This window comes from Cricetulus griseus, chromosome 2 (genome assembly GCF_003668045.3).
Source record: "Cricetulus griseus strain 17A/GY chromosome 2, alternate assembly CriGri-PICRH-1.0, whole genome shotgun sequence".
In the NCBI taxonomy this organism is placed as follows: Eukaryota; Metazoa; Chordata; class Mammalia; order Rodentia; family Cricetidae; genus Cricetulus; species Cricetulus griseus.
Genome location: NC_048595.1, coordinates 244,592,651 through 244,618,715, shown reverse-complemented (window position 1 = coordinate 244,618,715; position 26,065 = coordinate 244,592,651). Strand labels below are relative to the sequence as shown.

Here is a 26,065-nt window from a genome sequence, read left to right as displayed (position 1 = left end):
CCATAAGAACTATCCCCCAAATCAAATGGAACAGTTTACAGTTCATAACTCACATCTCAAAGTTCATTTTTAAGTAGCTTTCACCTATTAGCATTCTACTGCAATAGTGGCAGGGGGAGGAAGGGAGGGAGGGAGAGAGGGGAGGGAAAAGGGAGAAAAAAGAGAATGCAAAATTTCTTTAAGGTGAATTTCACACATTTCATTCCCTTGGAATTTAATCCAAGTATTTAATGATAAGGTGGAATTTAACTATATATAATCTTTACAACATAGACCTGCTCACAAATCATCCCTCAGACACTGAGATAATAAGCTGTTCACAGTAAATCTTACTTAGAAGGATAAAATGTGAGCTGGAAACTGTTGCCTCAGAGTATACATGTCCTAAGCCAATAATTTCAACCTCTGAAGCCAATGTCGTCACATCCCTCAGCCTTCTCAGCCTCCTCAGCCTCCTGTCACAACAGCTCTTCCATGCTAGGGAGAGAGGATGACAGATTACAGACAATATTTTCCTTTCTGGTCTTAACGTCTTTCTTTCTTTTCTCCTTTCTTCTTTCTCATTTGAAGCTAGAAAACAGAATTCTAAGTAGGAAAAATTATTTCATTCACCTCTCATTTATACTTTTTGAGAAAGCTAACACATACACATACACATACACAAAAAAAAATTTAATTGGGGGTTTAAAAAAATTCCAAACCACCTAAGGATAATAAATGTTCAAACTGTAAAGCAACCAGTTCCCACAAATTTTTAAAAATTTGTACTTGTATTTTTCCAACCCTACTATTAAGCCATAAGAAATTCATTCACCTTCAGAACACATACATTTTTTGATATACAACACAGACTCAAACAACTGACTTTACAGCAAGTAAATCTGGTTTTTACAAATATCCCAAATACTGTATTATAAAACCTGTATTAAAACATAATTTTATTCCCATACAGCAAGAATAAAATATTTGTTGTACATAGGAAATAATTATCCGTCAATCTATGGAAATGATGCAATAGTGCATGACACACTATTAAAAAGTACTAACAACAGCATCTTTTGAAAGTAGTCCTCAGATGTTACTGCACCATTCACAGCCTGACCTCTGGCAGCAAGGATCCAAGGTGTATGTTCCTCTTTCCTAACACTAGACATATTCAAAGCTCTCATTAAAGAGCCACCAGAGCACAGTCCAGTTTCACTATTATTGGTGTCCCAGCTGCATGGTGTATTGAGGAGCCAGTGGGACCCTGTAATGGTACCTCTAGTGCCATTTAGGAAGAAGCTCTATTTTTCCACTTATAAAAGAGTACAGCATTCAATTTCCTTACCCTGCAGCTGCTGTCCTGCACACAGTTGGCTCACAAATAGCAACTATGTTAAGTGCACAAGACCAAGAAAAACACATCATTGAGCTTCTAACCCAGGCTGGACTGAGGCTGGGGAGAGGGGAAGGAAGGTTAAATGTGTGGTACTGAAAACAAGGTAGTAACAATCACACAAAGGAAAATGGCATCAGGGACCACTAGTGCAAACTCAAATGACAAGATCCCTTATATCACCAACACAGAAAGAAGACAGTAAGGGAACATTGCTGGTCTCACAGATAGACCTCCCAAACTTCCAGTTTCCTCATAGACACCTGGCTAAGGAGAAGCAAAAGGTGCCTGTGTTCCAGGAAACAATGATGGAAAGCAACATCATCTTCTGTAACCCACAGACTGACCCTGGGTCCCAGCTATCACACCCTCTCCTTACATGAAACACCAATCCCTCCAAATTGCTTCATAACACTGAGCAGAGGGAGCAGTTTACAGATCTAGATGTTCATGACTGCCAAGCCAAATTGACACTGTCACCCTTAGGCCACTTCCCACAACACTGACTGCCAAGACATAGTGAAGGCTGCTGTGGCTTCTTATGCCAGATCTGGATCTGGATCTGGATTCTGGATTCCTTTTCACTTGCTATGTTAGAAACAGTGACAAAAGCAACTTGGGGAAGGCGAGTGTTTATATGGCTTACACTGATAAGTGTAATAATCCATCACTGAGGGAATCAGTGCAGGAACTCAAGCAAAACCCAAAGCAGAGACCATCGAGCAATACTGCTATGACTTGCTCTCCGGCTCTCTCATTCTCAGCTAGCTTTCTTAAAGAGCTCACACCCTCTTGCCTACAGATGGTGCTGCCCACAGTGGATTGGGCCTTCCCATATCAACCATCAATCAAGACTAAAACACAAGACTAATGGCCTTGGGCCTTTCTGATCTTGGCAGTTCAACTGAGGCTCCATCTTTCCAAGTGACTCTAGGTTGTGTCACGTTGGCAATAAAAGCTACCCAGCACAAGAAAGATCCTTACCCAGAGACCACAAAGCTGTTTCCATGATACGACAAAACAGCAGAAGGCACTCTATCCATGTGCCTACCTGGTTCCCTTCCCTAACCACACTGACTTCCACTCAGAGAGCTCCATTCTTCCCAAGGAGACAGGAGGTCTTGCCCACTCTCTGAGACTCCAGTAGTGTAAAGGCATGGACAGACTATATAATTCATATTCTCTAGGTTATTTGGCATTTTTAGGGAACTTAATATTAAGTATTAAAAGTCAATACCTGTTTACTGTTATCTGTCCATTTCCGCTTCCTTCCTCTCCGTGATGTAGTCATCTTAAATGATTACACATTATTTTATTAAATGTATTTTTATCTTTCAGGACTTAGACTATGATTGGTATATGATTTCTTGTCTAGTATAAATTCTCAAGCAAAAATTAAAAATTTTAGTACAATATCATAATGAAATCTAAGTATTTCTCTAGATTACACATAACAATCAAAAACTACTTTTGCTGTTGTGTTTTGACTCTGAAGATGGGGTTTCACTATATAGTCCAGGTTGATCATTCAGCTCCCAACCCCTCCTACTTCACTTTCCCAAGTGCTGGAAAATTACATGTGTACCACCATACTTAGCAAACAAAAAAGAAAAATAACAAAAATCAACTTCTCTGGGTTGACAGTTAAGGAAAGGTTGAGTGACACATAAGACATACCAAAAAATGAAAAATAGCCTCAGCAAATAAAAGAGATGGTAAGATGAAAGATGGTGGCAAGTAGACACTAATGTACATAAGTATAAACATGCATTAGGATCAATGCTTCCTATGTGAAAGAATTGGCACAGGTAACCACAAATACAGACTGAGCTTAGAAATATGTGGAGTCAAACTTCCATTTACCACCAATTCTGTGTCTTAAAAACATTTCTTGTCCCCATGAAGCCTCAATTTCCTCAACAACAAATAGAAATCACAACATCTACCTGATGTTTACAGTCTCACATTACTCTCCAGGCTGGATATTAAGGTTTCAGAATTTGAGTTCCTCACTCCCAACCAAATTTGCCTGTGTCTTCATTTATTTTCAGGAAGCCTAAGGTTGGCCAGGTATGAGAATTTAACAATTTCAAAGAAATCCACCCTGTACAGCAAATGCTGAAAAGATGAGAGTAAATCTCCATTCTTCTCTAAGAATATACAGTGCTGAAGGAAATCCCCTGTACTATATACATTTAACCATATTGGGTCCAACATAAGTCTACAGAAATGCTGGTGTAAAGAGGAAAGTTATAGGCTTTCCGAGTCACAGTGCAACTTACTACACATCTGGAGAATGAGGATTATAAAGTTGAAATGAACATAGACTCTTGCTTAGTTTGTATGTGCAAAGAGTTTACTATGAGCTTTTAGTTCTGCTTTCTGGGGAGATGTGCTCTGGCTATTAGACAACTGCTTTAATCTGAAAAAAGTAATCTTGGATATCAGCTATACTTCTAACAAACACTTCTAGCAATAAAATGACTTCTATAATGCCTGGGCCAAATGCCAAACTCTATTAACAACAAAAATTCAAGACCATTTTTCTCTTTAAAGAAACTTCAGTATCCTTAATGATGAATTCACTTAGACATGAATACCAAAACTACACAGACTTGTAATTTTGTATAAAAGAATAACAAGCTACTTGATTCTGTATACTTTTAACATTTTCTATAGCAAAGTTTACAAGACTTTTCAACAGAGACTGAAAAGTCTGAACACTAACCATGTCACATTTTCTTAATCAAAATGTACTGAAAGGCTTCTCACTCAGTGTCACAACTGAGAGATACAATATTAGACTAAAACCACAGACAGTTTAGATTCCTCTCATGACAAATTGTTATATAAAATATTTATAGCTCTGTCCAACTGCCACTTCACAAAAGACTGAAGTAAGTACCTGAAGTTTCTTTAAAAACATGTAAGACTTATAAAGAGAAACAAAAAGAGCTGGGAGTGCAGCAAGGTGGCTGAGCATGGGCTTGGCTGGCACATACAACAAAGAAAGACACCCCATAGCTCTTACAATGGAAACCTCAAGAACTTCAAAGTAGGACCGCTGAAGCTAAATTGGTATGACAATAATAATTTCTGCAGAAAAATAAGAGAGAAACTACACACATTTATCCTGGGAAGAAGGAAAGTTCTTTCACCTAAATTAATTTGAGGACTGGATTTTGCCTATAGATATTTATTATATATAAAAAGATATCTAAAAGGCTATGCAATATGAACTCTAGTCATATAAGTAATTTAATATACTCAACTGTATTTGAGCATTCACTTCCTGAAAATGTATACACTCTTAAAGCTTTCGTATTTAAAAAGTGTTCGTCTAATTTTACAAACATTTTCATCTGACATTTCATTGGAAAACACTAACCACAAAGCTAAACGAGGAATGTTGGACTCCTTCAGCACTGTCATCTTTCTCTCAATGAGAATGCTACATAAGCCCCATCAGATTCTAGCCTTACATATTCTTAGAGGGAAGAGGCCCAACTGTCGACCTCTGAGGTATATTCCCATCCCCTTCTTATCTTATTATCTGCAGTAACTATGTTACCCTCCCAGACATTGGCCATCCCCTTCCACAGCCAAATGTTGGATCCTGTCATCACAAAACTCTCCATATCTCACTAGACTTCATCATCATTCTTTCAGATACAGAGTAATAAATAGAAAAAAAACGGCGCACAAATAAGGTTCGTGCCACATATGTTGATAAGAGGAAAGTGTTACCTCACTGCCCTTGAGCTGTGGAGAAAATGGTAGAAGGCATTCCCCCCACCCTGCAGGGGGGGCAGGGGGAACTCTCTCAGTAGGATATTTAGGTAGCTCTTTAGAAAGGGCAAGTATGAGAAAGAAACTGCCAATCAACTCAGCATAGTATGTATGAGCAGACAGATATAACTTGCATGGGAAGATAGACAGACACAAGGCTCACTTGGGAAGCAGATTCTGGCATGCACTGAAATCAGCTGCTGTGAGACAGTACTGAGAAGTAAAGCTCAAGCCAACTGCAAGGAATTAAACTGTAAACATTCATGTTTCTAACTAAGGGAAATCTCAGACACCTGGCTGTTCACAGAGGCAAGGAGAAACAAGAGTCGAGAACTACCTTCAGGGATAGGTGCCACTTAAGGGAAAGATAAAGTTTGCTTCTAGATCAGGAGTATAGACAACCGAGTAACAGATCAAAGGTTCAGGTGAAAGATATGAACTAGACATGTGTATTAAAAGTTTAAATTAAAAAAATAGTAAATCCTACTATCTAAATACTATCTTATTCAAAAGGAATGGTTCAGAAATAATTTTCTAAACTGTTTATCTTGCTTTACTAAACAAAGCATTCACAACTTACTAACTTGTCTTTATATTTTACAAAAATTAAACATTCTTATGAATCTACTAATAGACAATCTCAGAAAAAGATACAATTGCCAAGTTCCCAGCACTTCCTCTTTTGGAGCTTTGAAGAGCAACAGACAAGCACATGACTGGAACCATTACCACGACCAACTTGTAATTTACTGCCTTATAAGGCACTGCATTTATTTAGTGAAGTGTGTTATTACTTCTGAGGAGAGTATCCTAAACAATTCTAATAAAAATATATACTATTCAACAATCAAGCATGCAATTTGTCTTTAGTCTAAAGGTAGAATTAAACCACAAATTACATATCAGGGATTTAAAGCTGAGCAAGTTGAGAAAATTTAATTTGCATATAATTATCATGCTTAAAACTAAAACCCTTTTATTTCATTACTGGGATATGTAAATACAAACAATGATACTGTGCAGGCAAATAACAAGATGCACACTATGCTTCCTCTAATGACTGCTGTGTTCTATTGACTGAGATATGAATGCCTGACGTTAGACAGAAACCTCTTTCACTGCAACTGAGTGCTCTATACATCCTAATGCAGAATGCTCCACAGCAACAACCCAACAGACTAAACAGGCTTCCTCTGTAGGGTACAACTCGAGACAAACTTACATTCTTCACTCCTCCCGTCAGCATCTTCTCACCCACACCAATTCTAGACACTCACAAAGTGAAGCAGAAGAGGAAAGCCCTTTCCTAGTAATGCTGACAGCTACATGGTGGCCCTAGTCCTGTCAAGAAGGGTTAATATTTCCATCCATAATTTACTTGTGAAACTGACAATCTCTTAAGTGCAATAAAATTAGCATGAGCTTTAGATCACAGACCACCCTATGCTCTTGCTTAATGTCTTGGAAAAACTCTTAGACATGTTCCGAGCAAACTCTGACATCAGGTTAAATCCAGGGTCAATCCAGCACAGGTTGGTCAAACATACCACCTGAGAGAGCTGGCCCAACCACCTGTTTGTCCCCAACAGCCCAACAACAGAGACAGGACTACCTTTGCCACACAAAGTCACTAAGGCCCACTAAGCAAGACAAACACTTCCTCCCAAGTATCTAAACAAGCACTCATGGGTAGTCTTACTCCCGACAGTTCTGTGCACCCACTTCCCTACTACTCAGGCTTATTCGGTAGCTACTACATAGGTGATTGCAATGAGCCGACATGGCTGGCCTCTGTATTTAGCACTATGAAGCAAAACTGGGACATGACTTAAATAATATTATTTAAAAGATAGTCCTCATGTTAGATCAATTTTCCCACTATTGAATCTTTTAATTTGAAGTGCTTTCTCCTCAACAACTCATTGCACAAGTTGATTCTACTGTGAACTGAAGAGCTGAAGCTTTCATATAATTTTACACCCAGGTTTTTCAATCTCAATTAAGATAGGAAAACATTCCATTCCATCTGCTTATAATACGAGAAATCATTATATACCCCAAATGCCAAAAAGCAAGAATTTTTCACACAATCATTTTTAAATATTTGCCAAAATCTAATAAGCATGTAAATTAGTTAAATTTATTCTGAAATTAACTGATTAGAAAATTAGAGTACTTTCTAAAGCACTAAGGTGAAGTCACTTACTTTCTGCTCAGCATTTTCCTGAAACAGAAGCCCAAAGTAATCCTTCTCCAGGAGATTGAGGTGTTCACACACTTTGTCAAATAACACTTGTCCCTTAGAGCGTTTCTGCAGAAAAACAAAGCAAATATTCACTTTAAAGGAGATCACAAAAGGGAAACAAGAGATTTGACTAGGAGAGGGGCAAAGGACCTATGTGACATGAAAAAAGAAAGGAAGATATTGGGGTTAGAAGCATTCAAGAGAAGACAACAAAATTAAATTCTGCATGAAAAATGCCATAATATAATCTATTTTGTACACTAATAAATATTAAAAGATTATTTTAAATACACCACTCTTCTTACAAATTGATAAAAAGTATTTTTAAATGTTCTAACAATGCAAAATATTATTTTAAAATGAAGGCATATAAATGTATTCTGCTTTATTGCTAGTCTCATTAATTACTAGAAAGATTAATACTGACTACTCATCTACTCATATGAACAACAGAAAAGACATATGTACGTTCAAAGTGCTTCCCTCAAAACCTGATGACTCATGACAAGTCCTAAAAGAATACTGTCCTATGAAAACTGTCTGATGTAACTTCACACAACATATCCTATCAGCACTGAGGTTTTATTTATTTTATGTATTTATTGCTGTTACTGTTTTCCCAAGGTATTTGTAAAACACCAGTATTTTCCACTTAAATTACACTTTTATTTCTAATCTTTTAGAGAATATTAATTCTTTAGAAATTTAAAAGCCCTGGAAGCCATGGAAAAAGTGATGGTCATTTTATCAGTACAGGGCATACCCATTTTCAATTTATACACTTAACCTTGGAATGCCCCAACTAAGAGTTCAGTCAGACATGTATCTCCTCCCCATGGGCAAGTACACATGCCACAACTAGATGGCCAGTGAAATTACAACAGGGCCAATAAAAGTAAAGGGAACAGTGAACACCCCAATATCAAAATATGCACCTTTCCATTCATGCAGTACATGGAAATTACACACACACAAACGCATTCACAGAGAGACAGACAGAGACAAACCAATCTTGGAGAGTAGAATCGGGTTATTTCTACTACTAAATACTTCTACTCCTAAATATTTCATTAACATTTCTAAAATATAGTTGTTATGTCAGTAGTTAATGAAGGACAAATTCACACAAACTATATTACCATAGGCAATGTGAAATATCCATCATTACCATAGGCAATGTGAAATATCCATCATTGTGGATTCACAATCAGTAGTTGATATTTAATTTTACTAAGCAAGACATGTGCTTCTATTATTTACATATTAATAGTATATAGAAACACTGATGTCTAAATACATCACTACTTCTAACAAGATATATGACAACACCAGTTTTCACAGTTGTGAGTATGGATAATAGAACACAGCACAAGCTATTTGGTAAGCATGAAATAAATTAAAATGTGTAGTTACTGGTTATGTTCTTGAAACTAGGAATATTTGAAAGGGATATCTAAGACAATGTCTACAAATACATACATCACAGAGAAAACACACTCCAAGATGGGCTTAAAGTTATTTTTTATAAACTCTTTTTTTTTTTTTTTTGATTTTTCGAGACAGCGTTTCTCTGTGGCTTTTGGAGGCTGTCCTGGAACTAGCTCTTGTAGACCAGGCCAGTCTCAAACTCTCAGAACACAGCCTGCCTCTGTCTCCCTGGTGCTGGGATTAAAGGCGTGCATCACCACCACCCAGCCTTTCACTAGTTTCTATCTCAGAGATGTGCACTACTCTACAGTATTATCCTAAAAGACTAAGAGGAGCACATCCACAAAGCCGGATGGAGTACTAACTGTGGAGTACTCCACAGTCTGGAGTTAGTACGCGGGCGGGTACTGGAGTCAGACCCAGTGAACATCTTTTCTGTTACTAGACAGTGTGACAATGGGAAAACCATGGAGTCTCCTATCTGTAACATGGAGATAGTAACTTCCTAACAGCTCTCCAAGAATCAAGTTAATGAGACAGGATACACCAAATTGCCTGGATCAACCACAGATAAATTCTACTTCCAGCTGCTCTTTGACTTAGCCCACACCTCACAATTATCAAAATACTGTCTGATGTGCAGACTGTTCCTACTATTAGACTTCCAGCCCTAAGATGCACATATTTTAGCAGCGGCTAAGAGGCTGGTTGACTGTGCCCATTTGTAATTCAAAATCCCATTCAGAATCTCTCCTCTCCAAGTGTTTTGCAAACACTATGAACCAATAACCATACCTAAGAAAACACACAGCTTTATCAAGACTATGACATCTCAAGTGAATCTTAAAAGGAGGGAATGACTTTTAGAAGCAGAGAATACAGATATTTAAGGGGTATTATTCTTCACTTCGGGTGTTTATTAAAGTGTGACGGAATGAATTTCTGCTCAAAGATACTGCAGGATACAGTAAGATGAAAAAGGAAAACCATCTCACAATGAACAGGCTGTTCACTATGAATGCTAGGTACTGCCCCACTGACAAATGACTGCCAAGCTAGAAAGCTAACATATACTAATCCGGCAATACTAGATGTCAACTCCTATAGACAGTGGAGAAACAACGATGAATAAATTAAATATGATCTCAAGAAATTTTATTCAACTTTCAAGGACAGAAAATAACTAGGAGAAAAAAATACTGCCTTATTGATCAGTATTTGAAGATGGTAATGAGAAAATTAAATTAGGTTTGTCACACATTTAAGAAAATGTTTGAGGTATTTCATGGATTCACAGAAGGCCTGTATAGGGCTTTGTGAACTGTTATTTTTTAAAAAGCTGGTATTAAATATGATTGAAAAGCTTCAGTTATTTAATTCAATCTCCTTTGAAGTTACAGAAGTTGAAATGATCCAGTTTTCCTGTCTGCTTAGAATTAATGGTATCTGTAAAGTTTAACACTTACACTTCTGTCTAGGGAGGCAACTTATGTTCTTTTATTAGAATGTAGTCCAGGCTGGCCTCAATTTTTTTGAAATCCTCTTGCCTCAGCTTCCTGAGTGCTGGATTATAGTCATGCAAAACTATGCCCGGCCATCTGCCAACCAAGCAAAATAAAAGACATTTTCCTTTACAACTATCCCAAATAGGAGAGAGAGAGAGAGAGAGAGAGAGAGAGAGAGAGAGAGAGAGAGAGAGAGAGAGAGAGAGAGAGCACACACATATAGATACATGTTTCTGAGTTTCTTGCACATACATGATTTTTCATGGCTGACCACTTGGTACTGGGTAACCAATGAGGGGCCCATCCTTAAGAAGACTAATTATTCCCTCCACACATAAATTAGTAATAATCAAAGAAAAAGAGGCCCCGAATTTAAAAGGGACTATGGGTTAGGGTGAAAGGTTGGAGAAAGAACATGAGAAGCATTGCAGGAAGGAAATGGAAATGAGAAAATGATGTAGCTGCATTTTAAAGTTTTTTTTTTTTCAAAATTAAAAAAAAAAAAACTATAGTTGGTTCATGAGCTAAAATTAGTTTGGGGGTATTATCTCACATAAGGAAGACCCTCAAATCCTTTATCTTCATGTTAAAAAACAAGAGAAAAAGGTTTTTACATGTCCCCTGTGGCACACAAGGGCCAGAGAACGATTTGCACGAGTGGGTTCTGCAGGCTGCAATGAGGTAAGGGTTGGCAGCAGGTTCCCTAACCCACTGAGCCATTTCACCAGCCTTTTTAACTTAGTTTCAAATGTCAAAACTCTGCCTCTGCTTCTAAGCAAATCTCTAAATTTTCATCTCCTATAAAATCTATACCAGACTCCCAATATTTCAACTTTCTTAAGAACTTAAATAAAAAAAAAAAAAAAAAGAAGAAGAAGAAGAAGAAGACAGTATTTCTCCAGGTGTCCCTGACTAACTCTATAGACAAGAATTTTATTTCATACCTCTGGCACTCACTCTTCTATTCCCTTCCACACTTACAAATTTCAGTGACTGGGTTCTTTAAGAAAAAGTGTATCTAGCATAAATTCGTCCTATTGGCAGCACTTCACTAATTACAACCCAGTAGGACAATACTGGACAGAATGGCTCACATCATTAATGCAGGCCAAAGTCTGACAGAGTTGAGTCTAGAATTCAGGCTTTCTGGCTGGCAGTCATACACAATCTCCTGGGTCCTCATTCATGACCATCGGCCTACAAGCAAACACACACTGCCAGTAAGAATTTGGGAGACCAGCCACAAACCTTAGTAAACAAAAGCATTTTCAGATACCTTTGGAGAACTACACAAACAGAGAACCACTCCACATCTGTCCTAAGAGCAGGCTATGCCCCATTTATACAGACAAGTCAATTGGGTTTTCCAGGCTTTCCTCATTCTTCACTAAGACATAAGCTTCGTCACTGTTTCATATTGCCAGCTGAAGCATTTCTTTGCTTTATAACCGTACATAGGTTAAAACTTGTATTAATACAAGTCTACCAATCAATAAAACCACATAATTAGGGATGGGGCACTACCTCAGTAGTAGAACCTTGTCAAGCACCTATGAGGTCCTTGGTTCAATTTTAAGTACTGTCACAAAAAAGGTTTGTAAAACCTATTAGGCACATTTTGAAAAGGAAATTTTAGTTTTTATATCAGATTCCAACAAGCTTAACAATCTATTTCCCCCATATGCCTCTCATTAACCCAACTTATACCTAAGCAATACAGAACCAGGGAAAGGAACCGTGCAGTTGGGGAGAACTGGTCTACTTTCCAGGTGTTAATCAGACACTTTATGTATCTGCTTAAGTTCATGTGTGTATGCACATGGCAACAGAATGTATCTTGGTGGGAGGGGTAGACATGCATGTATGTGTCAGAGGTCAACTCTGGGTGTCTTCATCATTATCCACCGTGTTTTTTGAGGTGAGTCTCTGACTGAATCTGAAGCTCACTGGTTCAGCTACACTGTTGGCCAGTAAGTCCAAGGGATCCTGTCTCTGCTTCCCCAGGACCAAGAGTCAAATGTGCTACCTGAGACACAAGGCTGTATAAGTGAATGCTTCAACTCCAGGTCCTCAGCCTTGGACTATACTAGCTGAGCCATCTCACCAGCCCGTGTCTTTTTTTGGTTTTGTTTGTTTTGGAAGATGCTACATAGCATATCAGAGACAAGCAAAGGAAATGGAATAAGCAAGATAATTCAGATTTGTCTTCAAAAATATTTTACCTAAAATCCAGCAGACTAGCTTATGGGAAGTTTCTCTTAAAAAGAAGAAGAAAAAAAAAAAAAAAAACTAGCAGACCCAAGCTAAAGAAAAGCAGACTGAAATCTGAGACATTGAGCAAAGTCTCCTGTGTCTGTGCTGTTATTTGTGGCATTCATTACTGAAGCCAAAATATGACATTTCTGGAGGTCTCTCAATGTGGAGGAATTTGTGCAATTGCTTACCCTGCAGATTGCAGAGGATACCACACACCACTGGCGTTTTATAAAACACCATCACTGTCTCCTTGTAGGCCCCTCCACAGTGCCCTCATTGTGTGCCAAGAAGCCAGTGATGGGAAGTACACAATGCAATCCATACATTACTGGCCCAGAGCTATGCATTTTGCACTCACTCTAAACTACACTGTGCAAATATCAAACGCCAAGGAACAAAGGTATGCACAGAGCAAACAGAACACAGACACTGTGGGGCAGAGAACATCACTAAAGCCATATGCAGGAGGAAAAAGCATGTCAACCTAAGGGCATGTTTGTCAGAATTCTTTTCCTACCAATCTGAGTCACCTGCCTGCAAATCTGTTTCCAAAGTTCATTCAAGTTCTGAAAAAAAAGAAACTGGAGCCAACGACTTCTTTGTATATGATCAGAACTTAATTTTACAAGTAAATGAGTCATTTATGTTTCCCTGACCATTGATAAAAACTAAGTTTGAAAAGGTTATTCTAAGTACTCAAAATACTCCTCCAAGTTGAGATGCCTCCAGTAATGTCCTAATTGGAGAAAAAAATTACAACTGACTGACTATACACATACTTTTTCCCTTGTCATCAATTTCAAAGCAACACAATGCAACAACTATTTAGACAGTATCTTCACTGTACTATAATTCTAAGTAATCTGGAAGTGAGTTAAAGTATACAGGAGGATATACACAAGCTGCATATAAATGCTAGCCATTTTACAGAAAAGATTTGATATGTTGTGTGGCTCTGTAGATCTGTGAAAGTTCCAGGAGCCACACACACCCCCCATTCGATGCCCAAGAACAACCAGGTTTGCAAGAAAAACAAAAACAAAAACATTTATTTTAAACAGAATAGCATTTCCATCCTTTTATCTCCTATGACAAGCCTCCATTCTATTCAAACATACATGCAAAATAAAATTATTATCCAGACACCCTTCAAGAATAATGAAAAAGCATCATCTCTTATAAAAGCATCTTTAAGAATACTATCAACAGTGTCAAAATAGAAATCACAAAGCTGACAGAACTAATTAAAGGTCTTAAAAGATATCTATTATACTAACTTTAGTATGTGTTACATTCAAGGTAAGGATCCACAAGTTTATTTTAATCCTATGATAAAACATACTCATTATAGAAAGTCTGTTACATAAACTAAGACTTGGAACTGAAAATACACATTTAGCTCTGATCCCTATAGAAACTATTATATATAGTATGTGTAGCTATGAATGTGTGCAAATGTACACACACATCCTCTTACCCGACCACCACCAGGGCTGCCACAACCACTAAACTGGCCAGGAGAATAGTATTCACACCAGCAAAACTTCAGAAAAGAGACTCAAAGGGTAGGAGGTGGGGATCTGCACTTCTCTCTCTCTCTTTGCAACCTCTCTCATAGATAGATAGTAATGCACCTTTCAGTAAAATTAGCATAGTGGAGAAATAAGCTAATTAATGATACACTTATTCAGTAGTAATATATTCATTGACTTTGAACGATAGAACTAGCCCTAGTTAAGGCTAGCCAAGAGAAGCAAGCGTAGCTCAAAACTGGTAACACTGGCCCCATAAAGCCAGCAGACAGATGCTGACAGTGTATGCATGGTACTGGTTGTCTTTTAGTACAGCCTTATACTAGAGATCTTAATATTACCTTCTCTTTATATAAATAAAGGAAGCATATCTTCCCTAACACATTTTGTTGTTTCATGGAAGTTTGTATCACACCACTTCATCTGAAAAACATGAATAAAAAGCTGGGGGTTTAAGCTGTGTTCGGTTTGTTTGTTTATGGTGCTGGAACTGAAAGAAGGCCTCAACCATTTTTTTTTTAAATTCCTCTGTATTAGAGATGAGAAAAACAAGCCCAATGCAGACATTACCAACTGTATTGTGAACCTCAGCTTGCCCACTGTAACTTAAATAATTGTTCATTTTCTAAAGAGAAAACAACTCAAAGACTAGTTCCTGTTCTGCAGCCTGTTAGGCCTCAAACAAAAGACTAACTGAGGTGCCTACTTAACATATCAAAGTGGACCTGGCCAACACTCAGGTTCTCCCAGAATCTCTCAGTCCTTAACAGGGTATGGCTGTCATATCCTAACCGCCCCACCCCCACCCCCGTGCCTCTTCCCTATATAATCCAGACATTTTGGTTACTCGGTCCTTTTGTCTACCCTTTACTCTCCTGGCTTGCCTCTATCCCCTCCCCTGTCTCCTCACAAGGCCAGGCTCAGGGTCATGTTCACTCTGGACTCTTCCAGATGTCCTTGCCTCTGGCTACGCTCTCCCTCTTATCTACAAGGAACCTTCTCCTCCACCATACCTGGAAGCAGTCAAGTCCTCCTTTTTTATTCCTTTTTTTCATTCACTACAGGTGGATACAGTCAAAAGCTACTACCAAGGTCGGGAGAAAAGATCCGTAAGAGAAGGGATGAAAATGGTTACAGCTACAAGTTACTTTCAAATGGCTTTTCTTTCAAAATATCACTGATTGAGAGGGGAAAAAAAAAAATCCTGGTATTTTGAAAGCAAAGGTGGAAAAAAATAAAGAACTTCATGACTACTCAAAATTCAAAACCATCCTTTCAAGAGGAAACATTATCAAAGAAAGAATGCCATGGGGTTGGGGATTTAGCTCAGCGGTAGAATGGTTGACTAGCAAGTGCAAGGCCTTGGGCTGGTTCTGAAGAAAAATAAGAAAGGAAGTCAGAATAAGGTATTATTGATGTTCATCTTTTCAAGCACAATCCAGTCAGCAATTTACTACTTCAAGAAAAGTAAAGAACAGCCAGCTACTGGAGTCTACATTTCTGTCCAAGCTGCCAACTCCTGGGGGCTCATCTCTGTAGCATGCTCTTACTCCTGGACTTGGCCATCCTTTTTCAGAAATATAATGAACTCTTTTTATTCATTAAGGCCTGAACACAAATAAGCAAATGCTATCAAGATACCTTAGGTAAGAAAGATAAAAACTGCAGATGTAACCAGACGGGGTGACAAACACCTTTAATCCAGCACTCTAGAGGCAGAGGAAAGCAGACCTCGGAGTTCTCGGCCAGCCTGGGCCACAGAGCCAGAGCAAGTTCTAAGACAGAGAAACCATGTCACAAAATTTTTTTCAATATATAAATGTACAAGAAAGTAAATAGAAGGAATTGCTTTCTAGGAGAAGTGTGACTTAGGCAAAGGCTTACATTAACCTTCTAAAGGGGGAAAACGAAGCAATAAAAGCATTTAAGAACCCAACAAGAGCTTAGCAGTTTTTCAACAGCAAAGGAGAATCTTTCACAGGACAGCGCTGGATTAGAACAAACTAACAGCATAAACAGATCCACAGGAAGACAAAACATTCTGGATCTGAATTAGACATTGTAAGCCACAAAGGAATTGTGTAGATGAGGAACACACACACATACACACACACACACACACACACACACACACACACACACACACACACACACACACACAGAAAAGAAAGAAAAGAAAAGAAAAGAAAAGAAAAGAAAAGAAAAGAAAAGAAACAGATTATATGACCAGAAGCTTTACCGAACAGACAATGCAGGTAGTGTAAGATGAGATCATCTCGTATGGCCAGGGAAGGAACAGATACCCTGGGTCACACCTAACAGCTCTGAGTGACCAGCTACAAAGTGGCTCACTTAAGAGGCCAGGACAGATGCCACAACTCTAAATTCTTTGTCTTTTTTAAGTGGGACTTTAAAAACCAAGTCCTTGGACAGAATTATCATCTTAACCCCTTTGGTTAACCTAAAGGAATGGAGAGTCAGTCAGAGACATGACAATTATTCCCAGTTCCAAATACATACATACATTCTCTCTACCTCTCCCCACTTTATATGTGGATTTTTTTTTTCTTTTTTCTTTTCTTTTCTTTTGTTTTCAAGACAGGGTTTCTCTGTAGCTTTGGAGCCTGTCCTGAAACTCATTCTGAAGACCAGGCTGGCCTCAAGCTCACAGAGAACCGCCTGCCTCTGCTCCGGAGTGCTAGGATTAAAGGCCTGTGCTACCATCACCCAGTCCCTATATGGGATTTTATGGAGTATCACAACTTCTAGATCCTGCAAAAGTATATAGGCAAAATTATTTAACTGTTTCACCTATAAAGGTCATGACTGTAGTCTGAAAACAAACCCAGGGAGACAAAAGTAGACACTAACACATGGCACTGCAGAAAGCAAGGATACCAAATAGGGTTTCTGCGACTCAAAAGCAGTACAAAGAAGGCCTGGGGACCATGACACATCCTCTGCTTTCTGATGAATACTTCTGTCGCCAGAACACCAATGAGAACTTGCATTCTGGTTGCCTTATTCATTACTAAGGAAAAATGGTTGTGACATTCCTGTGTGGGCTACAACAATGCCTTCAATTCTCAGATAAAATTGACATGTGGGAAAAACTCGCAGATGCCAGAGGAAAGTATGAGCCTTTACTCAGAATGCACATGTATGCACGCTTCTAAAGTCTCAACTTCCACACTTGCTTTGCCACTTTAAAAAATATATACAGATTTGCAAACTCTAGAAAACCCACTTCAATCCTAGAAATAAAGGAAGCAAATGTTTTCATTGTTACTTTGCAATCTGAGAATAGAAGAAAAAGGCAGGAAACCACTTGTCCAAGACATACAGTCACCAGAAAAGTAAACACAAATCTCCTGGCTAGACCCATGACTTGAAATAAACTCACTGTACTTTTCCTTAGAGGAAAGAGCCCTGCTGCTTTAGCACACCAAATGTGTAAATGACTTCTACAGCAGCATCACACAGAGTCCTACATCCAAGGGTCTGGAGCCAGCATGCAGAATCCAGAGGGCACTAAAATTCCTCACAACTTAAGCTCTGGTACCAAACCAGGGTATTATATACATCATTTAAATAACTTAATGAGATAAAAGTTGATATAACCTTAATTATAAAATATAATAATCCTCATTGGATATGATGGTACACACCTTTAACCTCAACACTCAGGAGGCAAAGGCACTGTACCATGGTTCTCATAGAGAGTTCAAGGCCAACCAGGTCTACACACATTTTCAGACTCTCAAAAATAATAGAAATAATATTAATCCTCAAAAGTAAGATATAAAATGTGTTTATGAGACTCAATTTTATCAACAGATAATTAATTAAAATAAAACATAAATAGCAACTTTCATGGACAGTAATGAAAAAGTACTCAACCTGAAACAAAATTATGAAAATATACTAGGCTTTGAAGAAAAGAAAATGCAAGACATGGCAATAAATTATTGCTTCATAAGCCAGAGAGCACACAAAAATCAAGCCATTTCCATAGGAATTTTTTAGCTTAACTACAACCAGTCTCTAAGAATGTACTGCTACCCAATCTACTTGCCACCTCCACCTCTGGGCAGCTGGCAAATGTCTGAGACAATCTTCTCTCCTCTTAACCTTAGCCTGCACTCTCCTTCCTCAGAAGAACACCAACTTCAGCAACGACAAAAAGGTTTTGAAAACAAGTTTACTTGGCAGTTGTCTTTGTCTAGTTCCTAAGGCTCAGGAGAAGAAATGGGTTTAGGGCATCCCTGAGGGGGGAAAAAAAAAAAAAAAAAAAGAATTTTGAAACAGAAAGCCAAAAAATAAAGGGAAGTCACATGTATGTCTATAGTTCCAGCTACTCTGAAAGGCTGAGGGAGGAGTTTGAGGCCATCCTTAGTAAGCTAAGCCCACAAAAAAAAAAAAAAAAAAAAAAAAAATGTCTATGTGTACATGCAGGAGAAGGGTGGGATATTGATGGTATATAGAAATATACATATTATATATATTCACAAACCAGTAAAAAAATACATAATAGAGATGAACACACTATACATATATCCTACATGTTAATTCTATGTATATATAGAGTGATCTTAGTAGCAGAAATGACACTTAGATCAGACAAAAAATATCTTGAAGAATTATGTTTCCTAGCATTAAAAAACATTCGATATCATACAGCAACACTTACACATTTGATATTATATAGCAACACTCACATCACATAGCTAAAGGGGGATCTTTGCTGACAAAAGCATTGATAGGTATTACAAACAGGAACTTGCCAAACAGACTATGTTTTAAACACTGTCACCTACATTCCATATGCTAAGCAATGCAGGGGATTTTTAACACCCCAACACACTGCTACTGCAACACCATAGCTAACGTGTTCTAAATCTTAAACAGCATCTTGGCCTTTGCTCTAGGGGTCAGTTTTAAACTTATAATGGTATTTGAGGTCTTCCAAAATTTCACTCTATTCCACAACGAACCTGTGAATCCAGATATTCCATCTCCTCATGACTCAGTGCCCAGTTTTCTTATTTATTTTTGTTTTGTTTTGTTCTGTTTTTTTGAGACAGAGTTTCTCTGTGCAGTCCTGGTTGCCTTGGAATCACTCTGTAAGCCAGGCTGGCCTCAAACTCAGAGATCCACCTGCCTCTGACTTCCAGAGTGCTGGTATTAAATGGTGCACCCCCTCACACCTGGCTAGTGGTCAGTTTTCTAATGACTCCCCTCTACCATTATGGCTGCCCTGAGTAAAAAAATCATTAGGTCCTCTTTATTTGGGCATGTCATATAACCTAAGGGTGACTGAAATTAACACAAGTACATACAGGATAAAAGAGTAACTACATTCATCTAGAAAGCCATAAGAGAAATACAACTTTCACTGACTGTTCTCCCAAGGCAAAGAGAGAGGGGGGGGGGGAAGGAAAGAAAAAGAAAGAAAGAAAGAAAGAAAGAAAGAAAGAAAGAAAGAAAGAAAGAAAGAAAGAGAGAAAGAGAGAGAGAGAGAAAGAGGGAGGGAGGGGGAAGGGAGGGAGGGAAGAAGGAAGGAAGGAAGGAAGGAAGGAAGAAAGGAAGGAAGGAAGGAAGGAAGGAAGGAAGGAAGGAACCAAAAACAAGCATGTGTGTTTCTCAAATGCTCAAAAATTCATTAATAGCTACAGTTTCCCACACATACTTCCTGAAAGAGCAGTCAGACACTAGTTTCCGGTGTGGATCTCCAGAAAGAGATAAGCACCATCAGCACATCATTCAAGTGTCTAGGCCAACACTAGACAGGAAAGCATGAGAACACCCGACTGGCTCACCAACCTCTGGACTCCACTCCTGAAGAGGAAATAGAGCAGGTCTGAAGAGAAGTAGACTCAAATTAATGTTACCAAGCAACCAGAGAACCACAACAACAAGAAAATGTAGATGAAAGAGACAGTCATTATGAAGAAATCCTACTCCTAACTTCCACTGCTCACCATCTACTAGGATGTTATGAATTACACCCAGTGAGCCATTGGTACAGAACATCTACTGCAAAGTACCATCAGGAGCTCTACTCCACTGCTAGAATGCCGATTTATGATTCACTGTCCTCAAAAGTTGTCCTTGAAATAGCACATTAAACAATCCCTTATTAAAGAAGAACACAAACTAATACTCTCATAGAATTACAAGACTCTTAATGGTTACCCAAGAAATTTCATTCTTGGTAAACTAAAGGACTATGATTCCGCTTTTAAGCCTGGGTAACTACCTCAGCTCTGTTTTGGGCAACACAACAAACTGATTCCCTGTCAGCAACAGAATCAACCATAGAAGACTACCAGTTACACTTTTACTTTGTAAATTGTAAAATGAGACCACAGAGCTAATAAATATACACTAAAAATTAAGATAGTGGTGTGCAGGAGGTAAGCACATAGGAGCAAACTTCAAATCAGTGTGCCTGTAATACAGACAATTCCAAAAGAGGAGCAAAGAAAGAGTAGCAAGTAAACAAACAGATAACCCAAACTTAGGAGGTAGAATACAGTCACATGCATTGGCACTATGAAAATAATGTGTGCAAATTCACCAGTTAAAAGACAGACTATAATTTTAGAACAAGTCATTTCAGTCTTTAAAAAAATAGCAGAAGGTGGAGAAGGCAATTCCTAACCAAAATAAAGCCACTATAGTAATACTAGTATCAAATAAAATGAATTTAAAGTACAACACAGCAATAAGAAAAACTATGCAAAGAATATATTCTTTATATTCTTTACAGCCTAATAATGTAGCCTAAGATTTTAGAAAATAAAAATCTACAGGAATACTAAGGCAAATTATCAAAGTGACCATTTACAGAGTCAAAGCAGTTAAACAGTACAGAACAGACTTAATCTGATCAAGGACAGATCCAAAACGTTATATAAAGAAAAGAATGCCATGCTTACCAAACTCAGAGAGCTTTGCTGACTCGCTTCCAAGAAAGTCCTAACTACAAGAGAACCTCTACTGTAGACCACATTCTAAGCACAATGTAACAAAAAACTGGGAATCTGAAAAAATTCTCTTCCCACAACACATCCATGTGTATACTCATGCACACATTTAAAATTTTAAATCATACCTATGAAAAATTCCAAAGGGAAGTAAAATGCTACAAAACAGAAAAGAAATAAAAGAAACAATAAATAAAACTTGGCTGTTGGTTTGGAGAAAAAAATTAAAGCAGTCAATTTACAACAAAAATATAATCAAGAAAAAATAAAAAAAGAACATTCTTTGTGTTGGTTCTGTATCCTAACACTTTGCTGAAGGTGCTTGTCTGCTACAGAAGTATCCTGGTGGAGGTTTTAGGGTCGTTTATGTATAAAAACTTATCATCTATAAAAACAAAGATACTTTAACTTCTTCCTTTCCTATTTGCACCTTGATCTCCTTCAGTTGCCATATTGCTCTAGCTAAAACTTAAAGCATGAGACTAAAGAGGAAGGAGAGAGTAGACATCCCTGTCTTATTCCTGGTTTTAGCGGATATGCTCTCATTTTCTCTCTGTTTAAGTTGATGTTGGCAGCCTGAGTCTGTCTCTAAACATGTCAAAGAGGTGGAGCCTATTAAGTCATGAGGGTTCCACCTTCATGAATGACCTTAGTGCCTTCATACAAAAGGTGAAGGAGATACTGGGATCCTTCGACCATGCAGGAGCAGCTTCACTCATTGCAGAAAGGTGCCATCTTGGAAAAAGAAGGCAGCTCCTCCTCAGATGCTGATCTACTGACACCGTGACCATATATTTCTCAGGCTAAGCCAGTGGTTCTCAACCTTCCTAATGCTGTGACCCTGTAATACAGTCCCTCAAGTTGTGCTGATCCCCAACCATAAAATTATCTCACTGCTACTTCATAACTGTAATTTTTTTTACTGTTATGAATCATACCATAAATATCTGATATGCAGGATATCTGGTATGTGACCCTCAAAGGGGTCACAACCGCCAAGTTGAGAACCACTGGAATCTATTCTTTAAAAATTACCTTTCCTAAAGTATTTTGTTATAACACCAAGAACCAATTAAGACAAGGACTTTTAATTCTTTACTACTCTATTTTTGAAATGCCTCAAGTACTGAAACAATTACACACACAGTGAGTAGAAGATCAAGACAGTATATACAAAGATAAAGAACTATAAATGCTTACCGGTGTCCTCGCCTGGCAATATAATCTATTCAAATACAATAAATCTGTTGTTCAAGTAGATAGCAACACGCTTTTGTCAAGCTGCTAAAATATGAATGCCAGGAATTTGGTGTAATTCTTTTAACAGTTTTAACAGAAAACTAAAGGAAAGCTTAGTCCACATTTTAAGTTCACAAATTCTAGCACTAAGGTACTAACTAAAGCTGCAAGCTGGCACCTCCACCGCCTGGCAGCTACTGAGTCTAAGCCTTTATATTTCCACTGTAATGTTGAGAATGGAGTCTTACATGAAACACAGTTCAGTGGACATTAACTATTAGTGAGTGGCATGTGAGCAAATGTCACTGTGAAAAGAAATAGGCAAACAGAAACCCTAAGGAGCTAGTGCCAATAAGTTACCTATTTTACAAATCATAGGTAAATGAAACAAAATGGATGATCTAGGTTTGTATCATCCTTTCTCAGGATGTGCACTGCTACAATTTTATTATTCTAAAAATCACCTTACAACTACCATTTCTCAAGTAAGACGTCCTACAGAGGTGGCAGTCAGAACAGACTGTTCACAACAGACGCATACCACACAGCAGTGAGTGACACAGCACACCATCATCCCTGCCCAACACTGATGAACAAATGCTGTTCCAAATGGAAATGACGACTCTTCTACATGGTTGCCACTGTGTTTAAAACCAAGTAAATAAGCCGGCCAATAGGAACTTGGTGTAATAAGAAACATGTCCCATGTGCCACACACCAACAGATCACTTTCCACCCATTGAGAGCACTCTCTGCTCAGCCCCAACTCACCTCAAGGTCACAGCTATATTCAGTGCCATCCAGGAGGGTCACTTTGGCCAGGACAGTCTTGGTCTTCTTGGTAGCTTTCTGAGAGGCCACCTCTGCTTTCAGCTCACTGGTCTGCACTTCCTTGGTCTCCCTCTTGGCCGTCTCTCCTTCCAGTTTGTCTTCCTGTACTTCCTTTATCTTTTCCTCCTCTCTGTCCTTCCTCACTCCTTCAGCAGGCTACCAAGGAAAAACTTAAGCTCACATTAAAGGTAACTGACTTGTAGAAGACAACATAGAAAAAAGAAATCAGGCCAGGAGGCGGTAGCGCATGCCTTTAATCCCAGCACTCAGGAGGCAGATGCAGGCAGATCTGTAAGTTCAAGGCCAGCCTGGCCTACAGAGTGAGTTCTAGGACAGGCTCCAAAGCCCCAGAGAAACCCTGTCTTCCAGGGTTCTAAATGTGGTAGGCAAGCTCTGCAGCCACATCCTCAGCCTCAAAGAGAATCTTTAATGAGAATTATGATGGACTTTAAATTTAAGCCTTTTTAAAAAAAGATTTTGTTTATTTATTATGCATACAACATTCTGCTTCCATGTATATCTGCACACCAGAAGAGGTCACCAGATTTCTTAACAGATGGTTGTTAGCCACCATGTGGTTGCTGGGAATTGAACTCAGGACCTCTGGAAGAATAGCCACTGCTCTTAACCTCTGAGCCATCTCTCCAGCCCCAAATTTAAGCCTTTTAAGACTCAAAAATTATGAAAGAAAAGGTATTTTCTATCCTTCATTTTGCCAGGTTCGTGATCTGAGCAATAAATGAATAAAAGAGACTATACTAAAAATAGCATTCAGATAACAAAATCTCTAAAACCTTAAACCACAGCAAAACCTAGGTTTCCACAGGCAAACAAAACATACACAATCCACTACTTTCAACTCAATACATAATAAAAGCAAAGATAAATAAAAGTGTAAGAATTTAACAGAAAGGTGGGAGGGTCTGGCAGACTGCTCAACCTCATCAGAAACATGGGAACTTAAGAGTGTGTGTGTGTTCTGTTGCTGTGGTGGTGTTCTTTTGCTTTGTTGTTTGGGGAATAATTTTAAAAAGAATCAAAGGGAAGACTAATGTACAACAGTCCAAGTTCTATATTCCAGATACATTAGGTTGAGGCAGTATCTGGACACAGAATCGGGAAGGGATTTAAAAGAAGTCAACCCCTTTCCCTGGGTGGCTGGCTCTGTTCCCATTCCCAGTCTTCTCAAACGCACCTGGGTATCAGCAGTAGTTTTCAAGGAAGGCTGTTCTTCCCTGACCTCCACCTTAACCTCAAGGTGTTTCCTCTGAGCCATTTCTTCTGCATCGCCCTTGGCCCGACTCTCTTCTTCAGGAATGGAATCCTCTTTATCCAAGATCTGTTCTTCCACATCGGCTTGGGTAGGCTCTTTTTTATCTCCTCCATCTTTGGCTACTACTAAGGTGTAAGACTTCTGCTTCTTAAGCCATGGGGGTATGAACCGAGAGATGCCCCTACTCTCAGACGGGTCCTTCACTCTTTTCCGACGGCGGGGACTACTTTGGCTTTCAACTGCAGGACCCGGCTGGGAACCTTTTCCCTCCTCAGGCTCAGATAACTGATTCTGCTCATTTTCTGTTACTTCTTTAGCTTTCTCCTTAGGTGTATCTGCTCCTGCCTGGTCAGAGCCCTTCTTCACTTCAGATGCAGAGCCGACTTCAGTAGTCATGGTTACAGCTTATACTGCAACAAAATAAAAACCACAAAAAATAGTATCTTAGAAACTTTCACACTTTCAATGTAGTGGCAAAGAGACAAAAGGAGTGAGACAGGGTGGGAAGTGCAATGACAGAGAAGAGGAAGAAGGCGGTGTTAAGGAGGAAAGCTCAGAAGCAGAAGACAAACTGAAGGTTGCTCTGTTAGAACTCTCAAATCACACATCACAATGGAGTAACTGTACAGTCGGAACTCAAAATCCCCCAGGCTCAAGCCATAGTGAGTACTTCTACTTGAACTAGTTATGCAACAGCTAACACAAAGATTAATGTTTAAGGATTCTTTTTACTCTCAGCTTTTAGTCTGTATTAAGAAAATGTCAGCAGTATTAGCAAGTATTGAGACACACTGCACTACAATTTCACACATTGAAACCAAAATCTGTAGAAATGTTAAGATAGTATAAGATCCAATTTTAAATGCTGGATGCTCAGCAACAATAAACAGCATACTGAAACAGAATTGTATTGTTGCTTGGCTGTCCAGTGATAATCCTGTGATTCACCAGCACTATTCTAAAAGCTAAGCTTCTCAGAAAATGCTTAAAGCCAAAAACAAGACTCCAAGTCTCCACCCTACCCAATCTCAAACGCTGTGTGTGTGTGTGTGTGTGTGTGTGTCTAAAATAAAGGTCCTAATCAGAACTAAATATATTATAGAACAGAAAATAACACCTAACGATTTATTCTATCACAACTAATGAAAGAAAATTTAAATTAAATCTAAAGATAACTACGAGTCTAAATTTTATACAAGCAAAGAGGAACTTCTCAAGTACAGCAAACCTAGTCCACAAAGACTCGGGTAGGGATGGGACCAGCTCATGCTCCTCTGCTCCCTCCCTTTCCCAGCACAGCTCTCCCAGAGTATGTTCCCAATGCTGGCACCCTAGCCAATGGGTAATGTCACAGCTAACTTTTAAATGGTACAAACATTAACATAGTTTTAAAAGAAAAACTACAATATAAGTGGCGCTTTTAAAGCACACTATGTCAATACAGTAGAATGCTGCTGTTTAGTCTTAAGAAGAAAGCCTGAAATTGGGGGGTTCTTGAGGTCAAGAACTTTAACTAATATTCTGATAAGATAATTGTTTCAACAGCCCAACCTGACTATAATGTATAAAATGAAAGCCAGCAGCAGGAAGCTATCTGGGG

At 38.6% G+C, this 26,065-nt stretch overlaps 1 protein-coding gene across 7 annotated transcripts in view; it reads right to left on the bottom strand.

Annotated features, from left to right (window-relative positions):
• The window catches only part of Epb41l2 (erythrocyte membrane protein band 4.1 like 2), a 158,467-nt gene that overhangs the window by 48,488 nt on the left and 83,914 nt on the right, over nt 1-26,065 (bottom strand). For all 7 annotated transcript variants that reach the window (XM_027402888.2, XM_027402892.2, XM_027402895.2 and 4 more), the window contains 3 exons: nt 24,388-24,875; nt 23,133-23,348; nt 7,374-7,478 (listed from right to left, as the gene is read on the bottom strand). In XM_027402888.2, coding sequence (XP_027258689.1) covers nt 7,374-7,478; nt 23,133-23,348; nt 24,388-24,861 — 795 coding nt within the window. In that variant the 5' untranslated portion in view covers nt 24,862-24,875. The remainder of the gene's footprint in view (nt 1-7,373; nt 7,479-23,132; nt 23,349-24,387; nt 24,876-26,065) is intronic.